At 39.7% G+C, this 21,642-nt stretch overlaps 1 protein-coding gene across 2 annotated transcripts in view; it reads left to right on the plus strand.

The window, feature by feature from the left end:
• Window positions 1-884: 884 nt before the first annotated feature.
• Window positions 885-21,642, plus strand: part of REV3L (REV3 like, DNA directed polymerase zeta catalytic subunit) — a 273,850-nt gene continuing 253,092 nt past the window's right edge. The window contains exon 1 of one of the 2 annotated variants that reach the window (XM_036766365.1): window positions 885-1,398. In XM_036766365.1, coding sequence (XP_036622260.1) covers window positions 1,260-1,398 — 139 coding nt within the window. In that variant the 5' untranslated portion in view covers window positions 885-1,259. The remainder of the gene's footprint in view (window positions 1,399-21,642) is intronic. The other variant, XM_036766364.1, reaches the window with a different exon arrangement.

Genomic DNA, 21,642 nt, shown 5'->3' on the forward strand with positions numbered 1-21,642 from the left:
ACTCATTAACAGGCAGGGAGCACACACTGCAGCAAAGGGTGGGGGGAAGGGGAGGAGAGAGTGGATGGGGGGGAGGGGGGGGGAGGGAAGAGAGGGCAGCGGCTCCGGAGGCAGCCGGCACGTACAAGGAGCGAAACGGCCAGGGCGGCCCTTTTATAGGCTGAGCCGAAGCCTCGCGCTCCCCCGCCCCTCGCGCCGCCTCCGGGCCACGCGCAGGAACCCCGAACGTTACCTGGAGAGCTCGTGCTACATCCGTCCGTTCTCCTCCGCTCACCCCGCCCCTCCCCTCCCGCGCGCCGCGGTTCGGCGCCGCCTCCACCCCGGGCTTCCTCCCCTCTTCTGGACTCTCTTACCTTCTGAAAACGGGCGGAGGCGCCGGGCGCCGTCTCCGCCTCCGCCTCCACTGCAGGATACGAAATGGCGGTCTGAGGAAAAAAAACCGCGAAATGCCGCAGCCTTTGCCAATCCCACGTAACCGCTAAAACCGACCAAACGCGGCCGCCCTTCCCCCAACTCCAAACACTTCTGCCCCGCGAGTGACTGAAAGGCGACCGCCTCCTCCGCCATCCGTGACATCGGCGCTCCACCTCCCCTTCCCTGTCTCCTACCCCGCACCCAGGTGACTGTACCCACAGACCGAGTCATCGATTCCCCCGGGCCCCAGCTGGGGCTGGACCCGGCGCGTGCCTTTCCTCCCCTCCCCAACTGCTCGATCGGAGGCGGGGGGAGAAACACGTTGTCTTTCTTTTCTCTCCCCCTCCCTGCCACCCTATCCTTTCCTTCCCCTCCCAGTGACCCCCCCCATTCCTCCTCTCCTCCCTAACCACACCCCCGCCTCAGCCACCCCCTCCCTCTTTTTACACACACCCCCTCCTCCCCCCAGTGGTTGCGTCCGTGACATCATCATCATGGCAACAAGAGCTGCAGCCTGGGACGGAGAAGCCTGTGTGATCCCCGGAGGCGGAGGCAGCAGCAGTAGCAGCGGCAGCGAGGAAAGCATAAGGGCTTCTCTGGCCGTGCCCCCCGCGCGGCGCTCCTGAGGAGGCGGCAGCAGCAGCGCGAACCCAAGCCCCGGGCCCTGCCGCCGCCGCCGCTCCTGCTCCTGCTCCTCCTCTCTGTGTCTGGGAGGGGTAGGGAGACGAGAGAGGAGATAGGGGCCGGCGGGCGGGCGGGCGGGGAGGGGGCGCTGCTGCTGCTGCGGGAACTGCTGCTGCTGCTGTGTGTGGCTACTAGAGGGAGAGGTGGCAGCGGCGGCGAACATGTTTTCAATGCGGATAGTGACTGCCGATTACTACATGGCCAGCCCGCTGCAGGGGCTGGATATCTGCCAATCCCCCTTCACCCAGGCCCCCGTCAAGAAGGTGCCGGTGGTGCGAGTCTTCGGAGCGACCCCCGCAGGTAAGCGCTACGGGGCGGACCGCGGCGACCGGGGGGAGGGGGCAGCCACCCAGAGGGATACACATGCACGCTCGCCGCGGCCACCGCCGCCGGTGCCTTCGTTCCCTCGCCCTCATTCCCTTCTCTCTCATGCATGACAGGCGGCGAGCTGCAGGGTCTGTCTGTCTGTGCGTGTGCGGCGCGGCGCGGGGGGAGGAGAGGGGGACACCCCCATCCCCCAGCTGGCGGGGAGAGGGAGGCAAGAGAAGCAGCCTCCCCCAGTGTTTACACTGCGCCTGGCTGCCGAGAGCTGGATGAGAGCCGCCGCACTCCTTGCCTCCCCTCCTCCTCCATCTCCTTCCCGACTCCTACCTCTCCTCTTTCTCAACAACCCCCTCCCCCTTTAAATGAGAGAACCGCCTTGCCCGGCTAGGATGGTCTTTGTGGGGCCTTCGCAGACCTGTTCGGGGAAGTCCCCCCCACCCACCTCCAGGGTTGATCACCTGGTGGGAAGCACCACCATGTCTTGCTTCTTCTCGTCTACTGCCTCTGTCTGGAAATAGCTTTACAAGAGGAGGAAGCGGTCATTTCTGTTGTCGAAATGTTACCACCATCACTGCCTTCGTGCTTCTCTTTCCCTTCCTTTACTCGCGGAGATGCCATAGGCAATACGTTGAGGGAGGTGCCCGGGGCCACATAGCTTTCTCTTTGAAGTGACCATGTGGCTTTCCTGTGGGAGCTGTGGATCTTGAAGGGTTCGTTGCATTGACGCCTCAAGGGTCTGGGGACAAGACAGCACCCCACAGGTGCAGTGCTTTGAGTGAGGCTTGCACCTTTGGAAGCAGGAAATATTTGTTTCTGAAGGAAAACATACCGTGTCATAGGTTTAATTTGTTAGGAACCGCAATTAAACACAGATGTATAAACGTAGAAAATGCCATGTGCTGGGTAGCAGGATTGCCTTTTGGACAGTACATCTTTAGAGAAAAAGAGCTGTTTTGAGGCTGTATTGCAGCAGATGAGGAGGGAGGGGGAAATGGAGTGGTCTTAGCTATGTTTTCAGAAGCTCTTGAGGTTCATGATTATATGATTAGGATATTGGCCAAACTTGCAAGGTGCTTTTTAATTACTTTGCTTTTATTCTAACATATTTGGAGTGGCCTACATGAAATAATAGTACTGACCCTCTCCCTCCCCAGAAGGGGATGCCCATACCTCTAGCTATGCATTTTGTCCCATGGGATTTTGAATTGTATTTCCCACTTGATGCTCCTTGTCCTTATCATCTTATTACTAGATTCTAATTCCTGTAGACTACCAAGATACCATTTCCCTAAAGACTAAATTTCTTCCCAGGCATTTATCTTTTAGTGCAGATTCCCTTTGTTAAAATTATCTATGTTCATAGGAGCATTTCACTACACTAGTCAGTTGCTTTTTTTTTTTTTAAATAGAGAGATAAAGGGGGTGTTGATACCTTTTGAGATAGAGCATTTCAGTACTGTAGGGTCTTGTTGCAAGAGTACTACTTGAAACTTTGAACATGTGTGGGGTGGGCAGATAAAGTGCTGGAAAAGAGAGGTTTTCTGTCCTTTTTAATCTAAGGGATGGTGTCTTTGTTCATAATTGGAATTTGTTCTATCTCGTTTCTTCTCTCTTCAGGTGCAATGAAAAGGGGACATCCTGAAGTTGACATAGCTTTGTGCAGTCAGAAGTCAAATGATAAAACAGATGCTAGGCCTCCAGTGTTATTTCTGCCTATTATAACTTTTACATTTTGTTACTTTTTTTCCTTGCAGCTCATTTTAATTGCCCCCTCCCAATGTTATTGAACATTTCCTGAGTGAGTGAATTTTCATGCTCTGATAGAATGATTCATAAAGTAATTATAATTTTGTAAGTATTTGTCCAAAAATGTATAGTTCTGAGTTTATCCAAAAGTTGAATTAATAGAAAATTTCAATGGATGAAAGTTATTTTAATAATAAAACTATTATCTAAAAATATAGTAATTTATCCTGCTTTTAAAGCGTGATGAGAGAAATTTTTCCTTCAGTAACTAACCTCATCTTCTGTCATGTAGCTTTTTCACAACTCAAGACACTCTCCCCTCCCCGACTTTTTTTTAAACAGGAAATTAATTTGTAAAATTTATTCATTGTTTGTAGACATGCACTTTTTAGTGGAATGAGTCTTGGATTTGGAGTCAGATGACCTGGGTTCAATGCTAGTATCGCTACTTACTATTTGAATTACTTTCAGCAAGTCACATCTTCTCTGGGACTTCGTTTCCTTAGCTGTAAAATGAGAGGTATGAACAAGATGACCACTCATTTCCCTTCCAGTTCTAGATCTATGAACATACTAGTGACAAAATTATCTTTAAAAATGAATCTGGGGTAACAGTCTTTTGACTATGTATGTAAATGGTTAAAATAATAATTAATGATCAGCTTATATTACATAATATGCCACAAACAAGTATAACATTTAAGAATTAACTGCTAATGTACTCTTAAAGGCTTGATTTGGGTAGATGGGACCTCATTGACTTGTAGGCTGAGTTCATAGGATCACAGCTCTACAGTTGGAAGAGACTTCAGGTGCCAACTGATGAGGAGATTGAGGCTCAGGGAGGTTGAATGACTTGATTTGCCCAGGTTTGCAAGTTGAACCTTTTCAGAGGAATAAATTGTCTTGATGTCTTTTCATTATAGGAGTGTTATTTCTGAATGAATAGATTCTGAATAAATAAGTTATGCCAGATTGTACTGTTCCGTGGAAATGATTTCTTTTCTAAAAAAATCTAGTTTGGTTTACTTTAAATTCATTTGGCTGTATTTAAATATTCAGTGTGGATAACTTTTTGAAAATTAGGTGTCCTGGATTAAAAAATAGACTCTTGCTACATTTCCTGAACTAATAAAATTTGGATAGTATATTAGAGTGGTTGCTCAGTGAGACTACTGACTCCTAAAAAATCATTTTTACATTCTTAGTTTGAGTGAAAGTATTATTAAAGAATGTCTGGTTTCCTTTACATCAGTTTTTTTTTTTCCCCAAGAGCTTTATTTTGTTATCTCACCTGTTTGACATTTATAAAGTACTGCCAACTGCTTCCTTTCTTGCATTAGTGAGAGAAGTTATGGATAGTGTTTACAAGTTGGAGCTAGTATTTTTGTCTTTTTTAAATACAGAAGTGTTTTCCCTGGGAATTTAAGTAATAAAACGCTTGGTGATGATGGAAAGAGACTTAAATTTGTAGTCTGAGGACTTGGGTTCTAGCCTTGACCAGTCCACAAGCTAGATTGATATGAGCTTCTGTTTCCTCATCATATAAAATGAGGGAGTTGGACTAGGTAGTTTCTCAGGTCTCTTCTACCTCCACAGCTCTTTGATATAAAATTTTGAAGGCACATGGACTTGGAAAGCTGTCCATTTTCCATATCCTGACCCTTTTCAGTCTTTTGGCTTAATTCAGGCCATGTGAAGACTGACTTAATACCAGGTTAAAAAGAAGTCCTTTAGGACTTTGAACTTGGGATTCAAATAAGCCAATAGATGGTGTGAAGCCCACAAAGTAAGAATCTTAAGTACAGTCCAAACTGTAAATAGAGGAAGAAGCCCTTTCATGGAAAGTATCTTCATTCTCGGAGAGAAAGTTTGTTGGTTGAAGTGGAAATATTGCATATGGAGTCCCATGACCTGGGTTCCAATCCCAGCTCTGCTGCTACTTAGAATTCATATGACCTTCATCTCCCTGAGTTTCACTTTCCATATCTATAGAAAAGGGATCTTTGTAGGTCCCTTTCCAGCTCTAGGATCTTTGATCATTATTGTATAATAAAGTATAGTATTATTGATTCTGTGAACAACATAAACCAGATTTGCTGGAGCTGATTCATTTCATTTCAGCAGACATTTTCAGAGTGCCTATTTTGTCCAAGACTGAGGTCTGGGGATACAAAGACGAAAACAAAACACTTCTTCCCCTTAGGGAGTTTACATTCTTACTTTCTACTGGGGGATAAAACACACATACCATTAAATAAATGCAAAACAATATAATTAATTTCTAGAGGGAGAGTATGCTAACTATGGGGAGGTAAGAGGGGAGACTGGATCAAATAACGGTCTCCTATACAAGGTGACTGACATTTAAGTCATGCTTTGAAGAAACCTAGTAGTTCTGTAGGATGGAGGTGAAGAAAGCATTTCAGACTTGAGGAACCGCTTATGTAACGGCAGAGAGGTAAAAGATTACGTATCATGTTTGGAAACACTAGAAGACTAGTTTGACTATATTTGAGGGTGCAGAGAAGGGACTGTATGAAATTAAAGCAGAAGGGTAGATGGGAGCAAGCTTTAAATGCCAGGCTGAAAATTTTGTATTTTATTCTAGAAAAAATTAGGAAGCCGTTAAAGATTTTCATCTTAAGGGAGGAGATGTGTGATTATGTGGTCAGTTAGGTTTTGTGAATAGCAATTTGGCAGGAATGTTGAAAGATGGATTGGAGAGGTGAGAAAGTGGAAGTAGGGAGAATGTTGTAGTGGTCTAGGCCAGAGCTGAAGAAGGCCTACATTATAGTAGAAAGAAGTCACAATACCATGCTGAATGGGCCCACCCTTAATTTATGTGATCGGAGAGAAAGGGACAAATGTGAGATATGGTGAAGATAGACATGGAGAGAGACAGGCAGATCAATTGGAAGGCTGTTGCAATAGTTCAAGCAAGAGGTGATGAAGGTCTAAACTGAGGTGGTAGCTACATGAATGGAGCCAGATTTGAAAGTCTTATGAAGGTAGAAATGACAAGATTTTGCAAATTGATTGAATATGTAGGAAGGGTAAGGAGCTGACACTCTGGAAGAATGGTGGTGCTTTTAATATTAAGAGGGAATTTTGGAAGAGGGGTGTATTTTTATTGACAAAGATAGTGAATTTTATTTTGGACATAGTGAGTTTGAGGTACATACGAAACATCCAACATCAGTTGTCCACTCATTCATTCCCATCCATTTCATCACTAGCCCATTAGTGTGCTACTCCAGATCTGCATGCCCCTTTGTCTGTGCCCTCTGCAGTATTGGCTCCATAGTGAACAAACTTCCTTTTATTTTAAACCTCTTCTCTCACCCCTTTCATCTTCTAGCACTCACTGATACCTGTACCCCTTCAGACAATACTGCATCTTTGGCCACCCTTTCTAATACTGGCTACACATTTTCTCTCAAGCCTTCTGACTCATTGGTCCAGGTAGAGGAGTAGGAATAATCAATTTTTGCTCTCCATCACCACTCCAGACTCTGCCACCTTCACTCAGCAAACTTCTACTTTAGTTCTTGGCTAGAAGTCTTTCTGCCCCAACTCCTGCCATCATAATAAGGGTCATCAGATATCGATTGGTGTACTTCCTAGTTCTTTTAGTCTGTTCAACTCCTGTGACCTACTGCTTTACTATACCTCAGCTGCATACCAGGACAGTCAAACCTTTGATCTTGCCATCACCTAAAATTGTTGCATTATGTTGAAGAACTCTGATATTCCTTTATCCAATGATAATCTTTTATTGCTGTATCTCTTTTTGTGTTTGATTACCCCCCCCCCAACCCCTATATTTTGTCCTTACCATGACTTCCATTTCCTCTAACTCTCAGTACTTCATTAACTCATCCATCACCCCTACTGTGCATTCTCTTCCCTTCCCAGTCATGACCCTTTGGCATGCCTGTTCAACTTTATATGATCCTCTCTACTCTCAGAATTGCTTTCCCTCCCAGTCTCTGGTTACACCTTGCCAAACCACAACCCTGGATTATTCCCCTATTTCTACTTGCATGCTGCTAAAGGAAGTCACAAAACCTTGCTAAATGTGCCCATTACAAATTTATGCTATCTAATCTGAACTAGACCTTCATGACACCATGAAGGCAATACTTCTATTCCTTCTTAATCAATTATATGTCCCAGTCACCACAGTGCCTGTTCCATACCTCTTCTCAAATCTCTTCTTGCACTCTCAGCTGAGGACCTAGCCTCATTCTTCATTGAAAAAATTGAGGCCATTTGCTGAAATTTCCCTCTTCTCCCCATTTCCTCTCACATCCCTCTAACATCATATCCACTTATCTCCTCCCACATTCCTGTCTTTGATGAAGTAGTGGACTTTCTCCTACCTAAAGCCAACCCTTCTACCTGAATCCTTGATCCCATCTCTTCCTAGCTCCAGCAGATTGCTTTCACCATCATCCCCACTCTCTAATCATCAGTCTTAATCTCTATTGCCTCCTTTTCTGATTCTTACAAATGGTCCTGTGTTTACTCCCATCCTTACTCCTCACTAGATTGTGCAATTCCTGTTAGCCGTTGTTCTATCTTTCTCTTCCCCTTCTGAGCCAAACTCCCTGAAAAAGCTGTCTGTACTGTGTACCTGCACTTCCTCTCTTACTTTCTCCTAAACACTCTGGAATCTAGCTTTTGATCTCGTCATTCAACTAAAGCTGCTCTGATCTGATGGCCTTTTCTTGGTTCTCATCCTCCCTGAACTCCTGCAGCATTTAATACTACTGACCATACTCTCCTCCTGAATACTGTCCCATTAATTTTTGTGATTTAACTCTTTCTGGATTCTCTCGTCTGTCTGAAAATTCCTTCTCAGTCACCTCTGTTGGATCTTTCATGTCACAGCCATTAACTGTGGATATCCCTCAAGGCTTTGTCCTGGGTACTTTATCTCTTTTCTCTACTCTCTCACTTGGTGAGTTGATCAGCTTCCATGGGTTTGATGATGTTAGACTTAATGAATTAGAACAGTTCAAAGTGGGGTCCCAGAGGTTATCTCAAGCTCAACATTTCCAAAATATACTTATTCTCTTTACCCTAAAACCTACAACCTTTTCTGAACTTCCTTATTACTGTCAAGGGTGCCACTATTCCCTTAGTCATCTAGGTTCACAACCTCAGTACAATCCTAGACTTTTCATTCTTGCTTACCTCATAAATGCAGTCAGTTGCCGAATCTTGTCTTTTCTATCTCTGTGACATTTATCATACGTCATCTTTCCACCACCCAAGTTCAAGTCCTTATCACCTTTCAAATGGACTATTGCTATAGCTTTCTAATTGGTATTCCTGCTACATATGTGCCTCCCCTCATTCCAATCTGCTCTCTACACAACTGCCAAAGAACAGATGTAATGATGTCTGTACCTCCCCTCCTCCTCAATTGTCGTTGTTATTCCTTTTCCTTTGTTTTCAAAGAGGAACAGTGACATCCTAGGGTTATGTCTTGATTTCCAGGTGAATTGCATTTAAGTAAGGCAGAGTTGTCAGCTTCACCTTCTCTCCCAGAGTGTCAAAGCCCAATGGCAAGACAGAAGTTGGGATAACTGGTGATGCTCTGGGATGCAATGGATAACCTTGGCGTTTTGGACGTTTGACCAAGTTCTAAGAGCTTCACAGCACCTGCTTCAGCTGCCTTCGTGGCCGTTGGAATGAATTATTTTCATCTGCCTGTTCTACTGGGGAAATTTTCAAATGCTTGGGGTAGACATCCCCCTAACTCAGGTTTGAGGCCCATGTGTTACCCTCAACCTGGTTTAGCCTGTCTGCTTAGGTGGTTTGCCAGGGCATGGCTGCTGCACATGCTACAGGTTCTTGGAGCCACAGGTAGGAATTGAGTAAGGTGGACACCAAAGGTGGATGAGCAGAGTTTAGCAGGTCCTTGCACCAGAGGTTCTAATCCTCCCTGAGCACACCATACACCCTTTCCCAGTAAACTCCAGTGGTCACCTATTAGGATTAAATATAAACTTCTCTTTTAGTATTTAAAGCTATTTACAACCTGACCGCTTCCAGTCTGTCTAGTCTTAATGCACATTATTTCCCTCCATAAACTCTACAATCCAGCCATAGCATTCTATTTGTTATGCCTTAAACAAAATATCCCTCTCCCATCCCCATGCCTTTACGTTGGCTGTCCTTTACATCGGGAATGCTCTCCTTCCTCACCTCTGGGTTGTAGAATCCTGCCTTTCTTCAAGACTTAGCTCAAATCCCACATTTTGAAGGAGGCTTTTCTTGGTTCTTCCAATTACTAGTCCTTTCTTCTCTAAAATTACCCTCATTTTACTCTAAGTAGCTTGTGTGTACCTATTTATGTATGTGTTATTTCCCCCATGCAATGTAAATTCTTTGAGGATGGGGACTGTTTTTGCTTTTACTTCGTATTTCCAGACCTTAACATGGTGTTGACACATAGTAAGTGTTTAATAAATGCTTCTTGATTGACTAAACCATATAGAAATATCTAATAGGTAGTTGATGATTCAGGACTGGATCTCAGGAGACTAGGGATGGATAGATAGCACTGAGTCATCTGCATAGAGATGATCACTAAACCTATAGGAGCTGATGAGATCACCATTTGAGTGAGTGCAGGTAGAAGAGAGTCTTTGATCCTGTAACTTTCCTGTAACTCTTTCCAGTGTACTGTAGTATCAGTAAATTTTATGGAATACTTCTTTTGGGGGAAAGTAAGAAACTGTTTTATTTGTGACTATAAAAATCCTTTGTAATTAAATAATTTTTTGATACTTTTTTATTTGAATAATTTTAAAGATTTTTTTTAAAAGATTATCTAGAACATTTGATGTAATTGGAGAAAAGGACTTTCAAGAGCACTAAAGAAATTTACTGGTTATCACACAAATAAAATAGTTTATTTAAATATTTGAAGCTTTGATTAGCAGATACTCACTTTTGTCATTATATATTCACTTTTGTCATTACATGTAAGCATTATTTTAGTAAAACCAGAGTCAGTAAAAGAGAATCAAACACTGGGCTCACTTACATATTGGTACTGTGGGAGTCATAGTTATGATAAGTTTGGGATTTATCAAGACATTCTTAATTTGTCTTTGAGGAGCAAGCACAAGATATATTGTATGTGATTTTTGAACCTGAATTAGTACAAAATTGAGGAAGAATGAGTTTTGTATGAATAGGTCAGAGATTCAACAAAAAGGGGTGTGGGGCTTGTAACATAAGATGAATATCTTTCCAAAAGGTTGAAATAGGATTCTGATATGTCTCAAATAAAAATCAATAAGTATTGATCACAATAAGAATGAATCGCTTGCTTGGTATGTAGTCTTGTGCTAGGCACTGGGACTATTCATAGCACAAGGAATTAAATGATCCCTACTTGCAGTGAGCTTACATTCTAATGTGATGGACAAGTACAAATTATATCTGTGTGTGTGTGTGTGTGTGTGTGTGTGTGTGTGTGTGTGTAAGCACATATATACACATATATAGAATAAACATGAAGTTTATATGCTCCCAAAATACTTAAATACAAGTGCTATGGAAGGGAAGGTACTAGCAGTTGGGGAGATCAGGAAAGGCTTCATGTAGAGGATAGTGACTGGGCTGCATCTTAAAGGAAGAGGACTTTGTCAGGTAGAGTTAGGGAGAAATTGCATTCTAGGCATGGGACATGACCAGTGCAAAGACACAGTAAAGAGAGGTAGTGTCCTGTTTGGCAGGATTACAGCATGCGGGAGAGAGTAATACCCAGTGAAGTTGGGAAAGTAGATTGGGACTAGATTCTGTAGGACTTAAAAAGCTAAATAGAAGCATTTCTTTTGTATCCTAGAGGCAACAAGAAGCACTGGAGTTGGTTAAATTGGGAAGTCACATGGCTAGATCTTAAGTCACTTAAGGCTAGAGTGGGAAGAGAGTTGAGGAGAGAAACCAGTTCAAAAATTATTGTGACTGTTTGAGTGAGATGTGATGAGGGTTTGAACAGAGGATAGCCTGTGTGAATGGAGGCATGTGAAAGATGCAGTGAAGGTAAAAACGGTAAGATTTGGCAACTGATTGTATCCTTGGGGTGAGGGGAGAATAAGGGGTACAGGCTAATGTTGAGATTGATGAACCTGAGACACTGGAAGGATGGTGGTGTCTTCAGTAGAAATAGAGAAGCGGCAGTGACACAGTCATAACAAATTACAGTTCTGTAGTTATAACACAACAGCATTTCCAGTGCCTCACCTACTGCTATGCTGTGATAACTCTTATTATTTTTTAATACCAGTGCATACCCATCAGTATTGAAACAAGAAAAGAAGAGGGAAAACATTTTTATTACAATTTTTAGCTCAGGGCCAATTTTGGAATTTTTCTGAACAAGAAGAAATGCCCACAGCCACTGTTATCAAACACTTGAATAGCTGTGGAAATAAACTTTTGTTGAAGACTTGATAATGTTTCTTAATGAATCCAACCTAAAATTATAAGACAAAACAGCACTTTTATGTGCACCTTCAACTGTGGTAAGGAAACTCAACCATAAATAATGTTACTTGAATAATAAGTAATGTCAAGCTGTTTTATATACTGCTCATGCTATCGACATTAAAACAAGAAGCAAGCTCTCCATTCCTACACATTTGCAGTGGATATATTTTCTGAGCTCAAACTACAGTTCCAGCAGCATTTTTTGGAACTCATTGCAAGTGCAAAATAAATTTCCATATTTTCAAATACATTTAACTGTGTAGTTGAGGAGCTCCTACCTAACTTTCACCTGGAAGAACCTTGGGGAACACTCACCGTCGTGGGTGTGTGAGCTGTAATGTAGATGATGAACTAGCATATGACAATAAGAACGAGCAGACAGGCGAAGAATCAGGACAGTGAAATGTGAAAACCTAGAGAAGAAAAATCATTCAGGAGAAGGTGGTCAGTAAAATGCAGCAGATAAGTCAAGAAGCGTGAGAACTGAGTAAAGACCTTCAGATTTGGCATTAGGTCATCATTGATAACAGCAGTTTCAGTTGAGTGACTAGGTCAAAATCCAGATTGCAGAGGACTGAGGAGTGAGTTGAGAAGAGAGGAAGTGGAAGTAGCAAGTAGAAACTTTTTAAGGAGTTTGGATTAAAAGGAGGAAGAGATATAGATTGGTGGAATCTGGTAAAGGTTTTTGAAGGATGGAGGAGGCTTAGGCACATTTGCAGGCATGTTTAAATGAGGTGTATGAGTTGAATTACAAAATACTTATATCAAGTCAGTGATTGCCTTGATAATTTATTTAATTCATTAAAATATACCAGATTTCATTTGCATGTGGATGGTAAAGTCTTTGGTATATTAAAAACCTTAGATATTTATTTCCAAAAGGTTGAAGACCATCATACACTTAATAAATGAATACTGTCCTTTTCCCTTTTGATCTGTTTCTTCTTTCCCAACTGTGACTAATATGCAAATATGTTTTACATGATAGCACATGTATGACCTATATCAAACTGCCTACCATTTTTGGAAGAGGGGAGGGAAGGAAGGGAGAAAAAATTGGAACTCAAAATCTTGTAAAAATGAATGCTAAAAATTGTCTTGACGTGTAATTGGGGAAAAAAAACTAAATATTATTTAAAAAAAGAGAGAAACTTTAAAAAAATGAGTACTCTATTCACTTTTTAGTGTTGCCTTTTGGATTATGGAATTTTAGAACTGAATCCAGACTTCATAGAACAAACAGAACAAACTATGAAGTTTGGATTCTGCCAAAGGGCCACGCTTGAGGACCTACAGGGCTACATGTGGCCTCAAGGCCACAGGTTCCTTACCCCTGAATTCTAGTCCAGCTCATTCATTATACAGAGGAAGAAACTGTGGTCCAGAGAGGTTAATATTTCTTATCCAGAGTCAATAGCCATATAGAGGCAGAGCCTAGATTAGAACCTAAGGTCTTTTGATGCTAATTTTCTTTCCATCACACTACTTTAACAAATTGAAAAAAAAAAAGTTTGAGAGTAAAGTAAATCTCTTAAAATTATTAAGGGACTAAAGAAACTTTGGGACATAAAGAATGTTAAAGGATTAGTTTGGAGGACTGTAGGAGAAATTATTTTATTATGGATAATGGCCATATAAAGACAGAAGAGGAAAGCCATGATCAGAAAAAGAGCCTAGACATCATCTTTCAAGAAATTATCAAGGAAAACTGCCCTGATATTCTAAAGCCTGAGGGTAAAATAGAAATTGAAAGAGTCCACCCATCGCCTCTTGGAAAAGATCTCCAAAAGGAAACTCCTAGCAATATTGTCGCCAAATTCCAGAGCTCCCAGATCAAGGAGAAAATACTGCAAGCAGCCAGAAAGAAACAATTTTGTATTTGTGGAGTATTGTGGAAACACAATCAGGATAACACAAGATCTAGCAGCTTCCACATTAAGGGATCGAAGGGCTTGGAATATGATATTCAGGAGGTCAGTGGAGCCGGATTAAAACCAAGAATCACCTACCCAGTAAAACTGAGTATAATGCTCCAAGGCAAAATATGGATTTTCAATAAAATAGAGGACTTTCAAGTTTTCTCAATGAAAAGATCAGAGCTGAATGGAAAATTTGACTTTCAAACACAAGAACCAAGGGAAGCATGAAAAGGTAAACAAGAAAAAGAAATCGTAAGGAACTTACCAAAGTTGAACTGTTTTGTTTACATTCCTACATGGAAAGAGGATGCGTGTAATTCATGAAACCTCAGTATTAGGGTAGCTGAAGGGAATATAGATATAGATATATAGACAGAGTGCACAGGGTGAGTTGAATATGAAGGGATGATATCTAATAAAATTAAGGGCTGAGAGAGGAATGTATTGAGAAGGGGAGAAAGGGAGAGATAGAATGGGGTAAATTAGCTCACATAAAAGTGGCAAGAGAAAGCAGTTCATTGGAAGGGAAGAGGGGGCAGGTGAGGGGCAATGAGTGAATCTTGCTGTCATGGGATTTGATTTGAGGGAATAACATACACACTCAATTGGGTATCTTACCCCAAATTAAAGTAGGGGGAAGGGAATAAGAAAGGGGGGATGATAGTAGGGAGGGCAGATGGGGGAAGAAGTAAACAAAAGCAAACACTTTTGGAAAGGGACAGGTTCAAGGGAGAAAATTGAATAAAGGGGGACAGGATAGGATGGAGGGAAATATAGTTAGTCTTTCTTAACATGACCATTTATGGGAGTGTTTTGCATAATGATACATGTGTGGCCTATGTTGAATTGCTTGCCTTCTCAGGGAGAGTGAGTGGGGAGGAAAGAGGGGAGAGAATTTGGAATTCAAAGTTTTAAAAGAAGGTGCTCAAAAAAAAAAGTTGTTTTTTGCATGCAACTGGGAAATAAGATGTACGGGCAATGGGGCATAGAAATCTATCTTGCCCTTCAAGAAAGAAACAGGAAAAGGAATGGGGGGAGGGGGAGTGGGGTGACAGAAGGGAGGCCTGACTGGGGAACGGGGCAATCAGAATATATGCCATCTCGGAGTTGGGGGGAGGGTAGAATGGGGAGAAAATTTGTAACTCAAAATCTTGTGTAAATCAATGCTGAAAACTAAAAAATATTAAATAAAAAAAAAAGAAGAGGCAAAAATGGGCTGAAGCCACAGTAAGAGAGATTTTGGTTACATGTGAATAAGAGCTTTGTGACAAATGTTTTTGGTGCTTGTATAATTTTAGGGCTTTTAACATATAACTGTTTATTCCACCCCTAGCTAAAGGCTTTAGAATTAATTACATGGCATTTCAAGACACTCTAAATCTGAGGTTAATATTCTCTTTACATTTTACTTTCAGTAGCATTTGAACTTAATTAAGACTTATGAATGGAAAGTGATACAGGTTTATTTATGTTTTAGAGTCTGTTCGTAATATCCTTAGTTCTTTTAAAGAAGGGCTTTGACAATATAAAACTTGGTATACCCTTTGACCTAACAGTACCACCACTAGGTCTGTATAACAAAGAGATAGTAAAAATAAAAGGGAGAGGACCTATTTGTACATAGTATTTATAGCAGCTCTTTTTGTAGTGGCTAAGAATTGGAAATTGAGGGGATACCCATCAATTGGGGAATGGCTGAACGACTTATAGTATATGATTGTAATGGAATGTTATTGTGCTATAAGAAATGACAAGCAGGATATTCTCAGAAAAACCTGGAAAGACTTGCATGAACTGATAGTGAGGTGAGCAGGACCAGTACAACATTGTACACAGTAACAGCAATATTGTATGATGAATTGTGAATGGCTTAACTGTTCTCAGCAATACAGTTATCTAAGAAAATCCTAAAGGACTGGTGAAAAATGCTGTCTGCCTTGAGAGTAAGAACCGATGTTGTCTGAATATGAACTGAAGCATACTATTTTTCCCTTCCCTCCCTCCATCTCTCCCTTTCTCTCTTTCTCCTTTCCTTCTTTGTTCAAGTTTTCTCACACAAAATGACTAACATGGAAATGTTTTACATGATTGCACATGTTTAATCTATATTGGATTGCTTACCATCTCAGGGAGGGAGGGATAGAATTTGGAACTCAAAATTTAAAAAAAAAGTTTTTAAAAAAAGGCTTCGAAATTTGATCAAGTAAGGTTCTTTTTCTAGGTTGCCATTTGAGTACTTCACACCCTTCTTAGTTAACAATAATACAGAAATTAAGGTGTCCTTTGTTGGTATGTATAAGTCTTTTGTTAAAATATATACTTGAACAGAATGTTACCATATCATATATGAAAGGAAATCTTTCTGAAAGCAACCACATTTAATCAATTAGCCAATGCATATCAGCCCTATTTAACTAAACTTTTTCAGTCTTTCCAAGTTTTCCAGATGTCATCTGATTCTTTTTAGTTATTCTTGTAGTTTAGGTAGTCCAAGAAAAAGTCTTATCTTTCTTTAAATGATGTAGCTTATTGCATATTTAGTGATATTTTAATGGTATTATGCTCAAGGAACCAAATGTAAGTGAGCCAAATTAAAAATGGACATGTAGATACAAGTAGATGATACAAGTAGAATGTATCAGAAATGGACAGTCATTGACATAGCAACTCCATTTAGTTCTACTTTGTTTTTATAATGCCTGCTTGGGAAGAATTCAGAATTTATTCAGAGTTGGTTTTCTTTGAGGGTATTTATGCAATTTTGTTTGGGCCCAACTAACATTTATTGGATGACTTACAAATGGTTTCAATCTTAAAGGCAGTTGTTGCAAAAATGTCACTATAATATATAATTCCTTGCAAGATATTTTATACTTTTTTATAGCATTCCTTTTATCCCATTCACAAAAAGAAACACAAAGGTTTGGCCCATAGAAATGCTTCACATACATTCATATTTTAAATAACTTAAATATTTATATTTTGTTTGAAGAGATGAACTTGAATAGTTATCAGGAGGTGTAGGGCAAATAGGATGGCATGTTTTCCAAAGGAACCTAAAAGTTTAATTTCTATCAAATTATTTGTTTTTAAACTATTAAGTAACATATCTGTGAATATTTTCCCTCAGCACCACTCTTTTCAGTTTCAAATAAACAAACTGTAAACTGTTCATTATTTTTGACATCATAAAATTTAAATACATTCTTTTGCATTGAAATTGGCAAACCACACAGTAGATGGAACCTTTGCAACTTCCAGGTATGCTTCCTGCCTGTACAGTGACCATCTATTACAATCTTAGTTGTTAAGTTGTACCTTCAGGTAATTGCTCACATTTCTACCTGGTTTGGTAATGACTTTTTAGTAAGTGCTATCTATTAAAGCTTGAGCTATGTGAACTGCATTTTTTAAGATTACTCTTTCCTACGAGCACATGTCCACATCAGTTAATTGTAATGTTATAGTTGTCACTATGGTTTGTATACTTAGATTAGGGATTGGACTAAGGATTAAATGTCATTGAGAACTATTATTACATATCCCATCCAAGTTTGAGCTGACTTTAAGAAAAAGCTAAAATTCATTACTAGGAAAACATTTATAATTTTTCTTGTTGTAGCTGTCTTGTGACCCAAATTTTATTTTCTAGATTAAAAAATGGGGACCTTCATTTTAAAAAAATACTTTAAGAACAAGATGTAATGTATCAGGAGTCTGCTACAAATCATGATAGAAGTTAAATATCAGTAGGATACATTTGTTCCCTTCCTGGTTTTTTTTGTTGTTGTTGTTACAGGTTTTGGGTAGGTTTAGTACTGCATACCTGGATTATACATATGATTTCTATGAGGCCTTTTAAGCATCATTGACATCACCAAAAGTGAACCAGAGTGACACAGTTCAGCTTGGAACCCAAGTCAGTCATCTCAGCCATCTCATCACTCATCCTTTCTTATATATTCTTGAATTGATAGTTTAATCTTGCTGAAATGAATCTAATTCTCCGTTATGTATAGCAGTTTGGTTGTTGGAACTTAAAAAAGTACATGATGTAGTTTTTTAGAGGAAATAGTTTTTGTTTAGGGAAGAAAAAAGAATGAAGTATTTATGATTTGTTCTTGTGTTCTTTTGTAGTCATATGTCTTGAAAATGGAAGAATATTTGCAGAACAGCAGTGATCCTTTCCCCCCCATCAAAATGTTTTGAATATAATTTTGCATAGTAGCATTGCTAATAACTATTCTTTAACACTTTAAGCATACAGAATTAAAAATTAGTAGAATTCTTTTGTCTAGGTTTCAGCTTGTCTCATTTGATTTATATATTGTCTTTGTACACTTGTGCTTATATGTCCCTTTTGCGCTTATGTCAAATTATGTACTTATATAAAAGTAAGACACATTTAGACTATTGTGCCTGGTTTGTTGAGGTTTTCGTGTTGGTGATGAATTAACATATAATATAATTTTTAAGGAAGTCCACAGAGGTCAAGTGATTATAACCCAGGATTACACAGGTAGTATTTGGCAGAGCCAGAGTTGGAACCTAAGTTCTCTGAGTACAAATCCAGTGCTCTTTCAGTAATGTTACAAGGTATCTCTGAAATTGCTTTAAATCTGTGAGAAATACCATATAAGATTGTGTTCTTGGAATATTAATATGATAAAAATTTAAATGTTAGGCTTGAGGAGAAAAGGTGATTGTTTAACTCATTATATTGGGAGGACACACTTTTTAGAACTATACATAATTTTTTTTTTAAAATTCAAAAAATAATGTAGTTTTTTTTTCTCCTCTTCAAGTTTTGTGTTCAGTTCAAGACCAGACTTCTGTTTTAGGCAAAACCAGGAAGTAGGGCTATTAGAGTGCTATTTCTAGATGATTAGAATCTGCTTTGAAATAGATAGAAAGTGCAGTTTAGTTCCTTAGAGTAACATGTTAGTAAGTTATTTCAAATCTTGCATGTTTTTAACGTGTGGCAAGATAGAGAGTTACTTCCTAAGTAAAAGATAACTTGTTAATAATGTTTATAATCATTTGTTCTTTCATGATCCTTCCATTGGTAATAGAAAAGTAAAAATGTATACTCTCTTTGATATGAAGCCTGACATCATTAACAATTATAATACAGGGGAACCAACAATGAACTAGACCTCTGGAGACCCGGGTTTGAGACAGTTTTCAGCCACTAACCAGCAGGGTGAATATAGCCAAGTCAGTTTAGCTATCTGGACCTTTTTTCTTCATCTGTAAAGTCAGGAGTTGGACTCCAGATATAAGGATAGGTGCTGCATCTGGAATTTTGTTGGTATAGTAAAATTCCAGGAAAAGAAGCAACTTCTAACAATACAGGTGCCTTCCCTGCAACTTATAGCCATAGAGTTACCTAGAACATGTGTTAGACACCAGTCCACAGCACTGCGACAGTGCTGCCCAAACCAGATTAAGAGGTAATTGGGAAGTATTTAGCAAAATAAATAAAAATTGTGATAGGTGATTTATTGGATCCCTATTTTATTCCAGTCATTATTAATCAGTTTGAAATGATTCTATAGGGATAGTGATTCTAAGTTCTGATACTAGGCCTCAGAGCTTTGAACGGCAGATTGTAAGTTCACTTGCTTTATCATAGGAAGCTTACTAGAGGACCTCTACCCTTGCTTTTCCTTGTTATTGTGATCAAGCCCAGTGTGACAGTAGTGACTCAATTATGTGAAAAGTCCCTCATCTATTTTTTGTTGGCCCCTCCTCCCCTATCCCTTGTCATCCCTTTATTACCCAACGTGGGAAGAAGATTATGAGCATGTTCCCAATGAGTAACCTTGGTTGCCAGACCGTGACTTGCTCTTCTACTGGCCTGCCAGTCCGTGTAGATGTTTTGACATCTGCTTATCAGCCCAGCCCTATAAGCCTGCTCATTGGCTTGGCAGCACCTCCTAAAAGGTCAAGATAGATCTGTTAAAGTCTGCTCACTAGCCTGTTTGTCAACCAGTGGGATTCCGTATTTGGTGTAGACCCTCCTCCTAGAGGGCCAAGAGCAAGATCTGTTAGCCAATGAGATTTTGTATTTTTGGTCTGCTTCACCTGTATTGTCCAGGTATCAAGTACTGTAAAACTAAGGCCCTGGAGGAAGTGGGTGTCTCACATCTTGAGGAAGATCTGAGATCTCCTTCATTAGAGGGAACCATGGACCCTTTAACAAAGTGTCATTGCCTCAGAGCTCTGCCTCAGTGGTTTTTCTTGCAGATTGGACGATTTTGAAATTCCCAACAAAATACAATAAAATACAGCTAACGTTACATTTTAAAACTAATTCACTATGCAGCCCTAGGGATCTTTATGTATGGGTTAGTGGCCTCTGCTTGAGTTTGACACTACTGGCCTAGAACCTTGAAAGGTAAAGTGACTTACCAAGGATCATATTAGCCAATATGTGTCAGATATAGTAGCGGGTTTTCCTGACTCTAAGGCTGGATCTCTACCCACTGTACCATGTAGCCTCTCCATAGGTCCCTTCTAGCCCAAACATTCCAAGTTTATGTTTTATATTAGCACTTTGTTTAGATTCACAGCATTGTCATCCCATTTAGAACCCCTCCTCACAAATAGTTTGGGTTATCCATAATTTTGGTTACTTCATTCTTTGAATGGTATACATAAGGAAATAATTTTTTTACAATTAAATTTCTTTTTTTTCAGTTATGGACATTTGTTTTCTTTCTTCCTTATCATTCCCCTTAGTCCCCATTTAGAAAGAAAAAAAGAAAACAGAACTTTTTAAGCCATTCATATTCAATCAAAACAGATTTCTCATGTAGCACCTACCTTAAAAGGTTATTATAAGGCAAATATTTAGTTAACCCTAAAGTTCTACTTAAATATACTTTAAAAAATAAAGCAATGGCTCTAAAGTAAAGCCAGATTCCTAAGTTGTCCATGTTCTTCCCAAATATGTGTCTTTTTCAGCATAATAAGTCCATTACATCTCTGTCAGGTGGTATGTAGCATTCTTCATCACTGGTCCTGTGGAATTGTATTTGAGCAATACATTGATCAGAATTCTTAAGTCTTTATTGTGTAAATTATCCTCTTGGTTCTTCTCACTTCACGGTATCAGTTCATAGAAGTCTTCTCAGGTTTCTCTGAAACTTTCTCTTTAGTCATTTTTTATGACAAAGTAATATGTCATTATAATCATATAACAGATTTTGTTCAGTTGTTCTCCAGCTAATGGGCATCCTCTTAGTGACCAGTTCTTTTTTACGATAAAAGGAAGTGCTATAATTTTTTCTTTAAGCATGGGTCCTTCCCTCTTTCTTTGTCATCTTTGAGATATTTCTAGTAATGATATAGCTGGGTCAAAGAGTATGCACAATTTAATGACTTTTTGGGGGGCATAGTTACAAACTCCTTCTCAGAATGACAGTGAAAATTTACAGCTCTATCAGCAGTGTATTAATATTTTTATTTTCCCTTATCCCCTTCAAGATTTGTCATTTTCCTTTTTTTGTCAACTTCATCAGTCTGATGGCTGTGAGGTGGAACTTCAGAATTACTTTAATTTGTGTTGCTCTAATTATTTAGATCATTTTTTCATGTAGTTTTTGGTAGGTTGGATTTCTTCCTTGAAAACTGCCTGTTCATTTCCTTTGGCCATTTATCATTTGGGGAATGTCTCCTGTTGAATCAGTTCTTTTTATATGTTAGAAATGAGACTTGTATAAGAAAAACTTGCCAGAAAGATTTTTTTTCCTGGTTAATAGTTTCCCTTCAAATCTCAGCAGCATTGGTTTTGTTTGTCCTAAGCTAAACTTTTGTAATCAAAATGATCTACTTTATCTTCTGTGATCCTCTTTTTCCTTTGGTTGTGAACAAAGGGAAATAATTAATCTGAGTTATTAGATATGACTCAGCATTTTCACGTCTTGCCAATAGTTGGTGGCAATGGCACCAAGTTTATTTTGACCCAAAGAATAATTTTTAGGCTCTTTGACTTTGTTAACTTCTGTCTGTATGTTTTGGTCTTCTTTGTCACCAA

The sequence above is a fragment of the Trichosurus vulpecula genome, chromosome 7, assembly GCF_011100635.1.
Source record: "Trichosurus vulpecula isolate mTriVul1 chromosome 7, mTriVul1.pri, whole genome shotgun sequence".
Classification (NCBI taxonomy): Eukaryota; Metazoa; Chordata; class Mammalia; order Diprotodontia; family Phalangeridae; genus Trichosurus; species Trichosurus vulpecula.